Source organism: Pelodiscus sinensis, chromosome 9 (assembly GCF_049634645.1).
Source record: "Pelodiscus sinensis isolate JC-2024 chromosome 9, ASM4963464v1, whole genome shotgun sequence".
Taxonomy (NCBI): domain Eukaryota; kingdom Metazoa; phylum Chordata; order Testudines; family Trionychidae; genus Pelodiscus; species Pelodiscus sinensis.
Genome location: NC_134719.1, coordinates 905,624 through 921,570, shown reverse-complemented (window position 1 = coordinate 921,570; position 15,947 = coordinate 905,624). Strand labels below are relative to the sequence as shown.

Below are 15,947 nucleotides of genomic sequence, written 5' to 3'. Positions count from 1 at the left end.
TGCAGTAGCAGGGAACAGCCTCCTATTTTGAGCCGTGCATTACACTGGTTAAAAAGCTTGCCACCACCTTCAGGACCTACAGACCTCTTAGACTGAGCACATGAAGTAGGAAAGTCCCAATCAGTGTGTAATGTGTACTGTTGTATCTGCTCCAGGGGAAAGCTGCAATAGTAACTTTTTCAGAATTAATTGTAAAACTGGCTCTGCCTAAACTCTGTAAGGCATTTTAATCTTGTCAGTCTTATGAATTACGGTATTCTGTCATGTGAGGGAGCAGTGGTGTCCCCATACTGCATGCCATTTCTTTCTGGAATGAAGTGATCAGAGTATTAGACACTGAGCGTTTCTGGTGAGCTCAGGTTTGAATATTTACACTTCACACAGGACATGTTTTAATTCCTTCTCCAAGCATAATGAAAGTACAATTCTCTTTTGTCCCTAAAGTGGCAACAGTGACACCTCATGTTTCTCTACCAGAGCAGCAGCTTCCAGGTACAGAATTCTGGTGTGAACTGTCCTGCATGTCATGGGCACAATTACTATTCCTGTGCATAGGGTTTATCCACAGTTGTAATAAACACTTGGTGTGCAACAGACATCTTGTTTTCACATGTGAATACTTCTTGCTTTACCTGCACTCCAAATCTTTCATGTCAGATTTGCTTTCTTCACAAAAAAGGCCCATTTTAAACTATTTGGGTGGAGTAGCAATGGCATAAAAGCTCTAAAAGAATTTTTTCAAGTAAGAAGCTGGCCAATATCTTAAAGCAAGAGATATTTAAATGTGAGACTGATAAGACACTAATTCCCTTGCAGCTTGCATGGGAATTTTTGAGGTGCCATAATCCTAGCTTTTAAATGCATTTAGTATCGGTGGAAGTTTCCTACACTGGCTCTAACTGTACTTGTGTGCCATGGTGACGGGCATGATACCTCCTCAACCCTCACTTGGGGAGACAGTGATGACAAGGAAGTGATCTCCGTGTTTATGCTGTCTTTGGATGTCTCCTAGAGACTTTAATGAAGATGTGATGTGTGGACTAAGGGAAATTTCTTTCGAACAGTCACTGGATTTATGCCACCTTTAACAAGGCTGGCTGATCCAGTAACCACAAGGCATGAAGATGAGCCTTCTGATTCCTATCAAGAATGGGAGCTCAGGAACTTAAGCATTAATTGAAAGAGAATCGGGATTCATTAATTTTAAGTGGAATAGGAGAAGGAATGAATTGGAATTGCAAATCTGGAGTGAACAATTTATCTTGCACTACTGGCATTTTTCAGGAACTCTTTCACCAAACTAACTTCCTAGTACCCTGCCTCACCCTAAACTTCTTTAACGGTTCCAAGATGCTGCTCTGAATAGTTTTTCACCAGGCTTCTTTGCCGCTTTTTCTGTACTTTTGTGCGCACATTGATCTCTCGAAGAAACTGGCCTGCTGTTGTCAGTGCTCATACTAACTTCGAGTTCTTTGTTTCCTAAGTGTTACGTAGCCGTTCTACCCGGATGTCTGTTATCACAGAATCCCAGGGCAGCCTCCAAGAGAATGAGATGGAGGTAGATCCCTCCACTTCTACACAAACAAGAAACCATTCCACAGTGCCTGGTGAGTAGAGACAAGCCCAGTAAAATGTAATTCAAATGAGCTTGGTGTCTTAGGTTTCAGAATGTACCGACCGTTAAAGCAGAAGGAACAGACCAGAATGTCGTTGTCTTTTAAGCCAGGGTTTGGGGAAACCTTTTTTTGGGTGGACCGAGGGGACAACTGACCAATATAAAAATCAGTTGGGGAGCCACACACAAGGGAGAAGCAAAAACAAACAAAACCCCCTTATTGATCTGGCCCCTAAATGAGAAGGTGAAAAAATCTCTCACAACCAAGGCTCAAAGACTTGCCATGTGGTTGGAGCATGAGTTTTGCTGCAGGATAGATCAAGGGAAGCTGGGTTCCCCACCCATTTTTTTTTTTTTTTTAAACAAGGGAATAGATCGCAATGGGTCATGATGGTGATGGTGCATTTTATCTAGGACCTCGAAGAGGGATCTCAAATCGCTTTAGAAATTCTGTTGATGTTGAACAAACTAGAAGACTTAATCCACCATGAGTGTCTGACATCTGTTTAACCGTGCACGATAGCATACATGACACAGCCTTCCTATCCCAGAGTTTACACTTGTGGCTTCTTGTGTGAGAAATATGCAAATGAGGTTAAGCATGGAATATTGCCGAGCCTCATTTGCATACCTAATGAGCCGCCATTTTTGCAGAGGGGGCTCTTCTGCCAGAAGGAGCTGTCTACACTGCCCCTTCTTGCGCAAGAAAACATCTCTTGCACAATGCCGCTACGCTGATTATTTTCAGGAATAACAGCATGTGCAAGAGGGTTTGCTTGTGTAAGAAAGGGCAATGTAGACAGCTCCTTCTGGCGCTAGAGCCTCTTCTGCAAAAATGGTGACTCATTAGGTATGCAAATGAGCAGGGCTCACTGAACCGTCACGAGCCCCGCTTGCCAGCCGTGCTGTCTGGCAATCTGCACATGCGCAGATCGCCCGAACCCAGATCTTCCGGGTTACAATCTACTCGCCACGGCTTGTGGTGGTGAGGCCAGCAGTACAGTGGATGTGTTGGCAACTTGTGGGGAGCTCCAGAGAAGCCCTGGCAGCAGGGGGGCTGGTGCTGGTGCTGGTGCTGGAGCTGAGTGGTGATGGGGGGGGGGGCGACACAAGATGGGGGAGGCAATATCTCTTGCCAACTGAAGTTGGTCCATGAAAAGAGATTACCTCCCCCATCTTGTGTGTCAAATTTAAGCCTTTACATGAGTTAATGCTGCCTCTTAAGACCACTTACGTGCATAGGAGAGGTTGGTAGGTTGGTGTGCAGTGAGAAGCACTTGTGCCTGACTTTAACACAAAACAAACCTGCCTACTTCATGAATTTAAACAACCTTATGTGTAACTACGTACTTGGCCTGCAGTTCTGAAACTGAGCAAACCTTGAATGTTTTAAAAGAAATCAGGGCAAAAATCTATAAATATAAGGCTGGACAGGTAAGCAATGATGTTAAATGCAGAAGCTAAGGCACAGTGCATAGATATCTTCACTGCAGTAATGTTCAGTCCCATAGTTAAGAATTTAGGTAACTATCTTGAATCCTATTCATGCAAAGAACTGATCATATAGTTGGCAGTACCATAGTGCACCCAAATGAGAATAAAGCTAAGGCTGTGTTTAGTACAACCACAGAATATTGCAGAACTCTGCTCTAATCTGTCTATTGGAGAGAGTTTGAGCAAGTGTGTCTGTCTCCCCATCCGTCTGTCTGTTCAAAAACTCCTCCTAGATGATAAGAACTAGGATCACTGAATTTAGTAAAGAGCTTCCTCTTATAACATAAAGCAAGGTACAGGTTTGATTATGCTGAGGGGGTGAACCCTCATTCTCCAGTTTCATATGGAGACGCATAAAACCATGCAGAAAAGAGACAATCACCAGGCAAGTGAAAGGGGCTTGCTGGGGGCACCACTTTCCTCCATGGTCTGGCACTGCCCAATCCTCCCATCCCCCCGGTACCCTTCAGGGAGGGCTGGGGGCACAGAGCCCTTGACAGCTGCAGGCACGGACTCCTCTCCTTCCCCGCTACTGTTGTCTTGGGGTCCTGCAAATCAGAAGGCTGTTCTCCCTCATGTCTAAGGTCTGATAGATACCGTTTCATTGACCTGCTTCCTTTCAGCAGCTGGCCGAGCCCGAACGACCAGACCAGCTTGTGTTACAGAATCCTCACTGACCAATGTACATGAAGTTCTAGAGGAACACCCATCTATCCGAAGCAGCTCTTCAGCAAATCCAGGTAGAGGAACTACTGTCTGAGGGCTGGCTGGCTCATTGGCCAGCATTGCATTTCTAAGCAACATTGGTCAAAATTACTTCCCCAGTGGGTCAGAGGTTTCATATGACTTCCTGGAAGGTGGCTTAGTAGCAAAAGCAAACATCCTGGTGACTTGCAATTTAAATATGGTACAGTTTTGATCTACAACTAGATCTGCTTGGCAGGACTGGCTTTGCCCCCAGAATAACAAGTCAGTGGCTTTCTAAGTAGCTTCAGTAGCAGCTAGCTATGCTCTGTCAAACCACTGGTCACTGACTGTTTGGGGCGAGAGGAATTGCCCACACCAGTAAGGTGTCTTCCTGCCTTTTAACTTTAGGTGCCTTTCTGCTGTGCTGCTATGGCTTGGAGCGCTGATGCTAGTAAGCAGCCCACAAGCATAAAGTTCTCACCTGGATTCCACTAGCCTCGTTACTCCTTGCTGGGGGACCCCAACAGTCTCAAGTATACCCTAAGTTCTGTAACTCTGATTTCCCCTCTGCTTGTCAGCCCCCTCCCTCCCCCCAAAATGTGAACAGCCCTCCGTTATCTGTTTGCTTGGGCTTTTGCACTGCACAGATATGCTAGAAGTAAAAATAACATTCATTTGATTTTAAAAAAAAATCACAGGTGACCTAATCAGGAAAGGCAAACTGGCGTTGTACAAAATACATATAGATGTAACTTCAGGCTGTGTCTGTATTGGATAAATTCCCTTTGCTAATGCAGTGTTTCCACCCAACCTTCCCTCAAGGGAATCTAGTGTTTCATGGACCGCTTCCCTCATAGTCTGCCCCTCCGTTGCTGAAGCCTTCTGTCCTCAAGCACCTTCCTCTTTAACAAGGCTTGCAGTCTTTTTTCCTCTCAGATCATGGTTATTCAGAGCATGGGAAATTCCTTCCAGTTGGTAATGGGCATTTCAGAGTTTTCCCAATGACTGCAATGGTTCACTGTTTCTCTTCTTAAGCTGTATAGTGGATCTTCACTTGTCTAGTTTTGTCTAAACGCCTGGATCAATGGGATCCCTGCTTGGTCTGCAATATATTTGAAATTGTAGTGGAATTCATGAGCACAAAAGTGTGTTATGTACATAGATTAATAACCGTAGTCAATATACACCTCTCCTAGCGACCATCAAGTTCAGATCACAACAAGCTTTCATAAGACTATACTTCACAACAATCTTGTACACCAAACCAGTTGATTCAGTTACTAACTCCTTGGAGTTCAGACCCCTGTAATATCTGTACCTGGATTGTCGCAACCACAGGACACAACTAAGGGTCCAGAACAGTACTCTAGGTCATGATACTCTAGTTTGTACAAAAGCAGGTTTTGTGTGTGCTTAGGAAGGGAAGGGGTAGATCAGTAAATTATTTGGTTTAAAGGACACATGTTTTTGGTAAGCATTTCCCATAAGTGAAGTTAATGTCTTGCTTTTTTCAGTTCGGAGGAAATCTAATATCGTGAAAGAGATGGAGAAAATGAAAAACAAAAGGGAAGAGAAGAGAGCCCAGATAAGTGAGATCAGAACAAAACGGGCACAGGTACAGAATTTGATCCAGGAATAACCTTCGGTTCCATAGACTAAACTCTGAGAAGGAGAAATGTTATAGGACAGCGTGTTCAGAATAGTCAGACACCATTCTGGACTGATGTGTGCAGTGTTTGGTTTCTGTTTGCACCACATGGACATTAAAACAAAATCCTGTATAAAGACGTAAACAAAACCTGACTCTTCTCTCCAGACTGAATTTGTTTAGGGGTCTCCTGGGTAATAGTTGCTACAGTTGGAGGCTTTTAAATCCCACACTTGCTCTATTATTCAGAAATGCCTCTTCCAACTGAATTGTAGAAATGTAGAACCGGAAGGGGACCTTGGTAGGTCGCCTAGTCCAGCTCCCTGCACTGAAATAGGACTAAATATTAGACAATCCCTGATAGACAAACCTCTAATACAGGGGTGGGAAAGGTGTGGCCCATCATCTGCCCTGCTGGGACCTTGAGGCCCAGAGCAGCCTCATGCCACTTGAAGGGACTGACTGCTCTCTGCTCTGGACCCCAGGGAGAGAAGGAGGCTTCATCTGCTGTCCCTGCCCCATCACTGTTTCTCAGCGCTAGCCAATAATAGTTGAGAGATTGTGCTTGGGGCGAGGGCAGTGCTGGGACTGTGGCAGGCAGGCACCTTGCCTTGGGATCTTTCAGGGCTGCTGGCTGGGAAACGCCTAAGTGAGTGCCTCCCAGACAGAGCCTGCCTCTGGCATCCCCCCCTTGCATCCCAACTCCCTGCCCCTAGATCATCACCTCCTCCTGCCTCAGGTCACTTCCCAAACCCCCTGCACTCCCCCCTGCCCAAAACCAGGTGTCAACTCCCTCCCAAACCTTCTACACCCCCTTCTCCCATGATCATAACTCCTTCCCAGACCTTACAACTCCTCTTACGCTCCTTTCCCAGGCCAGAATCCTCTACTGCACCCATACCCTCTCTCCAACCCTACATCCAATTACCCAGGTCACAACCCCCTCCCTCACTCAATCTCTCTTCCCCCACACCATCTCCTGCACCCTAGGTCTCTACCCTGAGCGCTTGTCTTCACTCAACCCCCATCCCAGACTCCGCACCAACTCCACAGGAAAGTGCATTTCTTGACCACTTTCCAAAATCTTGGAACGCCCCCCCCCCATCAAAAATTATTGCTCATCCCAGTCTAACCTGCTGTTAAAAACTTCAAGTGAGGGAGATTCCGCAACCTCCCTCAGTAATTTGTCCTATGGCTTAATTACCTTTGCAGTCAGGTTTTCCTAATGTCTAAATTCTTTGCTTCAACTGACGCCCATTACTACTTATCCTCTCCTCAGCGGACATGAAGAACAAACCCTCTCCTTTCCATAACCGCCTTGTATGTACTTGAAGACTGTCATGTTCCCCTTTCTCCTCTTTCACACTGACAATGCTGGGTCTGTTGAATCTTTCCTTATTGAAAAATGGAGCCTACACCTTTAATCACTTTTGTTGTTTTCCTCTGGACTTTCTCCTGTTTGTTCCTCTTTCATGAAGCCCAGAACTGAACATGCAGTTCTTGAAACTATCAGTGTTTAATGAAACTGATTTAATCACTTTTCTGGTAACTGAACTAAGCATAAATGATTGGACACGAGCAATGGAAAAGTGGCAACAACTGCAAATACCAAAACTCATTGACAAATGGTGGGGTCAGCTGCTGTTCAAATGGTTAACTATGAGCTGATAACTCAGTAATTGGGCCACAGACAATCCTAGATTACTACTGAATGTTATCACCTCTTCTCTGTCATGTGAATTTGCATCATGGACTGCAGACATAATGCAGCAGTATTATCTTTCTACTCCAGGGAGGAATTTACCATGCTTAAATGTTAATGCTCTTACTGTTCTGCATTGTCAATGGTCTTGAAACACTGGCAGTCAGTGTAAACTTCCCAGTTTGATTGAGGTGCTACTGTACAGCCACAGCACACAAATTTGGTACTGGGGGAGGGAGGGAATTGGGGTACAAATGGAGAAATACAGGGGTGGTGTGTAGGTGGGAGGAAACAATGGATGGGTAGAGAGGTGGTGTGCTTCTGTTGAAATGAATACTGGAAACTCCTTCAGCTCTGTGCTTCCTGCTGTGTAGGAAGATTCCCCCTTCCAAATAAAATGAGATTAGAGTACTAATCCTTCCCTCAGGTTATTTCTAGATCCAGTCTTTCACATGTCTTTGCAGCATGAGGGCTGAGTAATAACATTGAGTTCTTTAGCTGCATATAGACAAGTGTCCTTTGCACTCGGCGGCAGCACCTTTTTTTGGTTGTTTTGCTAAAGCTGATAAGTATGCTAATGCCTGCCATTGCCTTGCAGGAGTATGATAGTACTTGTCCAAATTGGGAGTTTGCACGGATGATCAAGGAATTCAGAGCTACTTTAGACTGCCAACCAATATCTATGAATGACCCAGTAAGTAAATATTTGGAATCACAATGTACTAATATCACCTTTGATTTTTCACTCTTTGAACTCTAACTGGTGCTTTGATTGTCTTCATTAGGGATGTAACCAGAAATACCTCACTTGTCTAGTTTAACTCTGTGTAGGTTCAGATAAGCAGGGACAGTGCCACATCATGGCTTAGTGTGGAGCTTACACTACATCATGGAAATGTAGACTAAATGTTAGGAGTAACGTCAAAGCAGATTCACAGAACAAACTGTGAAGGTGTTGGTGGATGCTGCCTTCTCTACAGTTAAGACTACATTAAACTCCAGGATAACTGAAGTACCAGTCTAGTCATGGGGGGAATCTTACTCTGACCAGTCAGACACACAACTTGAGTCCAGAAAAGTAACATGTAACTTGCTAGCTGCTGATTCATGCTCCAAATTCTGGGCATCTCAGTCAAGGGCTTCTAACATGAGGAAGCTGATAAATAAGTAGTGTTTTTGTTGGAAATGCCTCCAAACTGCAGAAGAGGGATTTGTCCAATCTACAAATTCTTTAAATACACCACTGGCTGAGCCAAAAGATGCATGTAGAATGGGGTCTTTTAGTTTGGGAGAGTCCTCACCTTGATGCAGTGAGCAGGAAATGATGGTGACTTTGGGCATGCCTACAGTGTAAGCTGAAGTTGACCTATGTTGCGTTGACTTGCAGCCACTGTAGTAATTGCTGCGGTGGTTCGTATCCATGCTGTCCTCTTTCTGTTGGTGTGCGCTCTCACCAGAACGCTTCCACTGACTTAGGCATCATGGGAGACTGACTCAGGGCTGTCACCTCAGCCTGCACCTCCCTGGCAGGAATGGGCAGCCACAGTAGGCTTCTCAGCTCTGAGCTGTACTGGGGACCAAAACTCCTACTGCAGTACTCCCTGCTGGGGTCAGCTTTCCTCCTGGTGGGGAGTGGGGGCTGAGAACCTGGGCAGCAGGTAGGCTCCTGGGGGGAAGATCCTACCAGGTGTCCTGTTCCTTGGTTGCAATGCTCCTGGCAAGGAGCCGGGAAGCCTGCTGTGGCAGGAGGGCCCCTATTGGGAGCCCAGGCAGCAGCCTGAGCCTGGCTGGCAGTCTAGCTTGGAGCAGAGACCAGGCAGCAGCCTGTCAGGGGAGCCTGGAGTGATGAAATTGACAAGAATGGCTGCCAATAGATGTAAGTAGCACATAGCTACAGGGACTCTGTGTTGCCCTAGCTACACCGACAAAAGCCCTATGTCCCTCGTGTCAGTGTAATAGGCATTTACGTGGGTGGGAGTGAGGTTGTATTGCATACGCTGATGTAATTAGGTCTGTGTAAATTGGCTTACGTCAACTGAATGTAGCCCAGGCCCTTGCATTCTTACAGCCCCTACTGCACCGCTGATTAGCACAGGTTTTGGAGGGGGATAGTGATACTCAGCATTCAGTCTTACCCTAACTTCTTCTCTTCAAGATGGAAGAGCACAGGATCTGCGTCTGTGTAAGGAAGCGTCCCTTAAATAAGCAAGGTAAGTGTGCTACTAAGTTAGCCCGGACGCGGAGGCCAACTTGACATTTGTCATTCATGTTACAAAAGTATTTTTCCATCCACAGAACTTCACAAGAAGGAATGTGATGTGATTACAGTTCCCAGCAAGTGTGTCCTGCTGGTGCATGAGCCGAAGTTGAAAGTGGACCTAACAAAATACCTTGAGACCCAGGCGTTTAGATTTGATTTTTCATTTGATGAAACTGCTTCCAATGAGGTGGTTTATAGGTAATTGATCTTCTTACAGGATTAACATGATCAGAATAAAAATGTACAGGGATTACTGTCTTAGTAAAAGAGATAATATTGTACAATACAGCTAACCATACTTGGTTTGGGCAGAAACCAGGGGACTGTGAAACATTGAACAGGCTCCCTTAATTTAGTTTGTCTGATCTTAATACTTACTACTGGATCCGCTTCCATGCGTTGGGGTTTCTGGCAATTATTTAAAGTACAAGTGATCGTGAATGCCAAGGCTTGGCTAGTGAGGAATCGGTTCCCTTTCTTTGTGCTTAATTTTTTTTATACTTTTGAATTCCTAGGTTCACTGCGAGGCCTCTTGTACAGACCATCTTTGAGGGTGGAAAGGCTACATGTTTTGCGTATGGCCAAACAGGCAGCGGCAAAACACATGTAAGTGGCTGTTTTCTAAAGGCCTTGGCTGTCTCAGTTCAGATAAATGGAGCGAAGTGCTTTTGGATATTTTAAGATAATCTTTCATCCAGCAATTGGGTCTTGGGTTTTAAATTGTCCTCTGAAATGGTAATGGGGAGAGGTCCCTCACCTTAGCAGAAGATGAGCTGGTAACCATTAAACCTGCAGTGCAAGTGAATGGCTGCTTCCTTTCGGTGTTGCAGAGAAAGTAATGAGGCTGACTCTGGCAACGTTATGTAGTGGCTGAAGAGCAGGACCAGGCACTGCTGATTGTAATCCTGGCTCTGTCACTAACTTCAGGCAAGTCTCAATCTCTCTGCCTCAGTTCACGAGCCTGGGATGTAGGGAACTAGCCGCCGCCTCAGGAGGTGAAAGGATTATTTGTCTCCTACTTCTGAAGAGTTCAGAAACCCTTTGTTCTCTTACAAGAATAAGCCTCTTCTCATACATGGAAGCCCCTGTTCTGGACATTACTTGTGGAGGGGGCAGATCTCACTTACAGCAATGAAGGTACTTAAACTTTGCTTTTCCACAGCAGGCTTTCTGCTGATGTTTTGACATCACTCTGAGCCTGGGTCATTGCTGCCATCACACCAGCTGTTAGGCTGGGGAGACCTTGCAAGTGTGGACACTTGTGCCTGGAATCGCTGATCTCAAACTGTGGGTCAGCAGTAGATTTGCTGAGACCAAGGGCTGAAACCCGAGCTCCCTTCACACCCAGGGTGATGCAGCTTGGGCTTCAGACCCATCTTGCTCTCCCTGTGGTCATATAGTTCAGTAATTTTGTCAGAAGTGTGTGTGGAGGGGTGCCACAGTGCAATAAAGTTTGAGAACCCCGGCCTATAGCAAACATGGCACTGCATTTCAGTAGCTAGAACTGGTTTCTTTTCCCTGTAACTTCCCTATTACTGGAAACGAAGTCTGAATTTCAGTCCTCGCAAGTCACTGGCCAGAATAGCCTAATACGTTGCCCCCACGTCGAGTGAAGCTGTGGACACTCCCCCTTAGTGTCCTTTTCTTGCAAGTTTGAAAGATCCCCAATTTAGAGTCTCAATCCAGAGTTTGATAACTGGTGTCTTAGGTGCTGGGAAAATGTAGCTGTTACACTGACTAGTTCCAAACACTCCGAAGGAGTTAGCACAGTTACATCAATCTGTAACTTTGTCCTGAGTTACATTGCATAGCACCATGGAAGGATAGTTCATTGAGATCTATCTGTTTGACTTTTTTCCTAGAATATTGTTGGCACTACAGTTGAGTGATAGCCTGACTTGCTTGGATTGTACCACTATAATGGCTTGTATGATTTTTTTTTAATAGACTATGGGAGGAGACTTCTCCGGGAAAACTCAGAATGTCTCAAAGGGGATATATGCTTTTGCATGTAAGTTGACTTTTAGGTTTTTAAATCAGTTGTGTACAGTATTTTTCCTTAAGACTTCAGTAACTTCTCACCTATATAGTGAGGTCCATAAGGCCTTCATCAAGAACTTTAAAATAAACATTTAAAGAATTCCTAACTCCTGATTTATCATGTGTTGTGCTTAATAAGTGATACATTTGGTTGTAATATTTTATATAAATCACAAAATGTAGATATAACCCAAAACTATGTTGAGTCTAATGGTATTCACAGTAACTCTTTTCAGAGTAAAAAATTAATCAAAACAAACTGAAGCAGAGGTGCATGCTCTGTGCTGTTTAATGTGTCTGGGGGAATCGTTGGCTCCTAAGAAATTAGTACTAGCTTCACCCTGATGCTAAACTTCTTCAGGATAAGGGGGGGAAGAAGTTGGGCTTGCTTTTGGACTGTTTCAAAACTAGAATCTTCCTCTTTTCTGAATTCTGCCTGCAAGTCTCCTTATGTAAGAATAACAATTAATACTCTTTACATATGATTCAAAGTTAGAGGATTGTGATGTTATGAAAAGTTTAAACTTGTCGGTCTGTATTAAGTGTCAGAAAATAACATCACTGTTCACTGATTGCTTCAGAAGTAGCAGCTCCCATGATCCCTTTCACTTTTCAGTCTTCATGAGGATGCTGCTCAAATCCCATTCAGTTGGAAATGTTTTGCTGTGCAGATATCCGCGCTATCTGTCTGGGGCAATTGTCAGTCCAGCTACTAGAGAGAACTGCCTCTGACACATTTTGGAAGGGACACAAAGGCAGCTGAAATTATTCTAAATCTAACTAAGTCATGTTTTTACCCCTCTTTTCCTCATCAGCACGAGATGTCTTCCTCCTTCAGAGCCAGCCCAGGTATAGGAATCAAGACCTCGAGGTCTATGTGACATTCTTTGAAATATATAATGGAAAGGTGAGATCTTGATTTTTAGCCTAAGATTAGACTCTGCATTTGATACATGGTATAACTTTAGCCATCCTCACATCACTGTTGAACCATGGGGCCTTTGCTCCTTTGGAGTTAGAAAGTTTGGGGCATGCGTTTCTGGTATGCATAATTCCATGCTAGGTACCTTTCCTTTGCATGGGGAAACTGTGTGAAAGAGGTGTCGGGGATGGTTCTTTACTTGTGCATCTCCATTCTCTGCGCAAATGCAGGTATTTGATCTCTTGAATAAGAAGGCAAAGCTCCGAGTGCTTGAGGATGGAAAGCAGCAGGTCCAAGTAGTTGGTCTTCAAGAGAGACAAGTCAGCTGTGCTGAAGATGTGATCAGAATGATTGAGATGGGCAGTGCCTGCAGGTTTGTCCTCCTGCACTTCTGCATCCTTAATGGTTTTTAGCTTTCTAGCCTTTGTTTCCTATTACACCCCTTAAAGGACAGCTGTAGCCAGGTTTAAAATTAGGGGCAATGAACATTGTCCCCCAATAACAAGCACATGCTTCATCACCCCGAGGAAGCAAATCAGCAGTAGCCCAAGTGTCAGAGATGGGGAAACAGAGACTAGCTCATACATAACATTAGTGACCTTGATAGGTTTTATCTGGTTACCAGAAGCGCAGGAAGTGTGCCCCACAAGGGGTCTGAGTGGGAGGCAAGGGCTGTAGACTAACTGCTGGTCACACAAATCAGAAGTCCTGAATGCTGTTCTGGACAAGAGTTGAAAACCGGTGTTGACAGCATGGTGCAGGTTTTGATGACACAACGTGGTATTGTAGTCATACCCCTAGTGTAAATAGAGCTTGGAGAGCGCTCCTGCTGATAGAGGAAACGCTGTGCTTAGAAGGTGGAAGTTTTTTGTCCAACAGTGTGTTCACTGCCTGACTTCAGTACTTGCCAGGGCAAAGCTTTTGTCATGGGAGGAGATTGGGGGTGGTTAAGCACCTCTGAAGGACAAAAGCTTTGTCGCTCAATTGCCAGTGTAGACAAAGTGTCTGTCCGCCTGTCTCATCACGTGCAGGCAGGTGCTTTGCCCCCATTCCATCTCTCCAGGGATGCACACAAATAAGTCCAGCCAGTACCTGAGCTGTTGGGATGGGGCATGTGTTCCTCACAGATTTTTTTTTTATTTTATTTTTTCTGTGGGGAAGCGGAGAAATTTGCAGAAGGTATGGATTCCGTGCCCCATGCATGGCATAGAATCCATACCTTCTACCTTCTTGGCTCCCCAAGAGGTTATTTTAGGGAATCGCAGTATTAACACTTCTGTGCTGCCTTCAGAGCTGGGCAGCTGGAAAATGGCAGCTGTTGGCTGAGTGCTATCTTCAGAGCTGGGCACCTGGCCAGCAGCAGCACAGAAGTATTGCTGGCAATATGTTGTCATAGCATCCTTATTTCTACACTGCTGTTTCCAGAGGTGGGTGGCCAGAGTGGAAGCTGCTGACTGAGCCCAGTTCTGCAGGAAGTAGCACAGAAGTAAGGGCAGCAATATTGTGCCATCCTACTACTCTGCTGCTGGCGGTGGCTCTGCCTTTAGAGCTGGGATCCCAGTCAGCAGCCACCACTCTTCAGCTGCCTAGCTCTGAAGGCAGGGGCACTGCAGCAGCAGCACAGAAGTATGGGTAGCAATTCCACAACCCCTCTTACAGTAACTGTGGGGTCCCCACAAGTCCCTTTTTGGTCAGGACCCCTAGAATTACAAGACTGTGAAATTTCAGATTTAAATAGCTGAAATCATGCTTTTAAAATCCTTGGTCTGACTGGATCATGAATTTGGTAGGGGGCCCTAATGATATGGCATGGCATGTGGTCTACTCTAGGATATAAATGGTAGAGAAACTGAATGTGGGGTATAGGGCTTCAAGAGATGCCTAGAATGATACCGACCATAGCATATCTGTAAGGAATTGGAGTGTACATGGGCATTCTGTCTAGGAAAGCTGATCCTGAGACATCTCTAGCTGCTGGTAGTGAACACTCAAGCTACAAAACATCAGGGTCAGACTTCTGAGGCACAGGTGCTGATACATTTCCTGTTGCTAGCTTACCCCCAGCCCCAGCTCCTTTCTGAAGCATTGCTCTCCATGCAATCAGGAAAAACATTCCTTTGTACTAGTGATGGCTTCCAAATAGAGCTTTGGAGTCTCCTTACAGATATGTTTGATTTGAGGCTCAAAGCGCAACCGGGAATGGAAGTGTCCGCAAAGGAGTATAGCGGGGAAGGGCGGCTTGATTAAATCAAGCTGTTGGAATAATGAAATGACTTTTTAAATTATATGAATGTGTCAAAAGTTTGTTGGGTTTTAGTTTGTTGGTGTGTGGTTTTTGTTTAATAAAACCAAGCAGGTAAACTAGACTTTCTACAGCTTTCACTTGTGAATAGCTTACGGATGTTCATGGTTAGCTCCCTAGCACTATGCAAGAAGGGTGCTTTGTTACATCTTAACTTCATCCATATCTCTGCTATAGGACTTCTGGACAGACCTTTGCAAACTCTAGTTCCTCTCGGTCACATGCCTGCTTCCAAATCCTGCTCCGCAGAAGAGGGAAACTGCATGGGAAATTTTCCTTGGTAGACTTAGCTGGAAATGAGAGAGGTGCAGACACTTCTAGTGCTGATCGGCAGACGCGCATGGAAGGGGCAGAAATAAACAAGAGCCTTTTGGCTTTGAAGGTAGAGTAACTCAGAACAACGCCAAGTTAATCAGCAAAGTTGGACAGGAATGGCCTATTGAATTGTCTAGTTCATCTTCCTTGTAATGCAGGGCTGGTCTTACAGGATGCTCTCATCCACACTTTATAAATGTACAACCCTCCATGGAGCCCAGCTCTGTACTTTGAAAGTTATGCTGCACTTTTTTCCATTCACAACCCTTGTCAGCCTAACAGCTTATACCTTGTCAGCCTGAGACTGCTGAAACAATTCTCTGCGCTCTACCCAAGTAGCATATATAAAAACCCAAGCACTTGGCTAATCCTAAAGAGTTGCTATAAGAGTCTAACTAGCAGCTCTGAGGCAGGGGCCATAGCTTCCTTTGTGTCTACACAGCACCTAGCAGAATGTGGTCTTGACCCTGTTTGAGTCCTAGGTGCTACTACACTAGCTTATTAATAGCTAGTTTCTGGAGCTGTTCTGTGGCGGCTTGCCAAGCAAGATGGCAGGCATTACATTAATGGGATCTATTTCCACCCCTGCAGGAATGCATCAGAGCGCTAGGTCAGAACAAATCTCATACACCTTTCAGGGAAAGCAAGCTGACCCAGGTCCTGAGAGACTCTTTCATAGGGGCAAACTCCAGGACCTGCATGGTAAGTATAAATACTTTATGGGAACCTTAAAATGCATGTTCTTATTTTCCTCCTTCTATGTGTCATCTTTGGGGTTCATAATACTTAGTGCGGACCAACTCTGACAATTGACTTTATTGATACCACAGTAGCCGTATATGTCTGACTTCAGATCAAAGTGGGTCATTTCACAGATGAAAAGGTGTTTACTTTCCTTACCTTTGAAAGCTGGTTCTTGGCTGCTGAAGAGCCAGAAAGGCATTGCATTCAGGATTTAGATA

General features: G+C 44.9%; 1 protein-coding gene across 5 annotated transcripts in view; it reads left to right on the top strand.

Moving 5' to 3' along the window:
- The window catches only part of KIF2C (kinesin family member 2C), a 38,176-nt gene that overhangs the window by 11,514 nt on the left and 10,715 nt on the right, over positions 1 to 15,947 (top strand). For 2 of the 5 annotated variants that reach the window (XM_075935817.1, XM_075935819.1), the window contains 12 exons: positions 1,485 to 1,607; positions 3,733 to 3,849; positions 5,311 to 5,411; positions 7,745 to 7,840; positions 9,302 to 9,356; positions 9,442 to 9,604; positions 9,922 to 10,012; positions 11,354 to 11,417; positions 12,262 to 12,353; positions 12,599 to 12,741; positions 14,848 to 15,052; positions 15,577 to 15,687. In XM_075935817.1, coding sequence (XP_075791932.1) covers positions 1,485 to 1,607; positions 3,733 to 3,849; positions 5,311 to 5,411; positions 7,745 to 7,840; positions 9,302 to 9,356; positions 9,442 to 9,604; positions 9,922 to 10,012; positions 11,354 to 11,417; positions 12,262 to 12,353; positions 12,599 to 12,741; positions 14,848 to 15,052; positions 15,577 to 15,687 — 1,361 coding nt within the window. Of the gene's footprint in view, positions 1 to 444; positions 493 to 1,484; positions 1,608 to 3,732; positions 3,850 to 5,310; positions 5,412 to 7,744; positions 7,841 to 9,301; positions 9,357 to 9,441; positions 9,605 to 9,921; positions 10,013 to 11,353; positions 11,418 to 12,261; positions 12,354 to 12,598; positions 12,742 to 14,847; positions 15,053 to 15,576; positions 15,688 to 15,947 lie in introns of all 5 variants that reach the window. The other 3 variants (XM_075935815.1, XM_075935814.1, XM_075935818.1) reach the window with 3 other exon arrangements.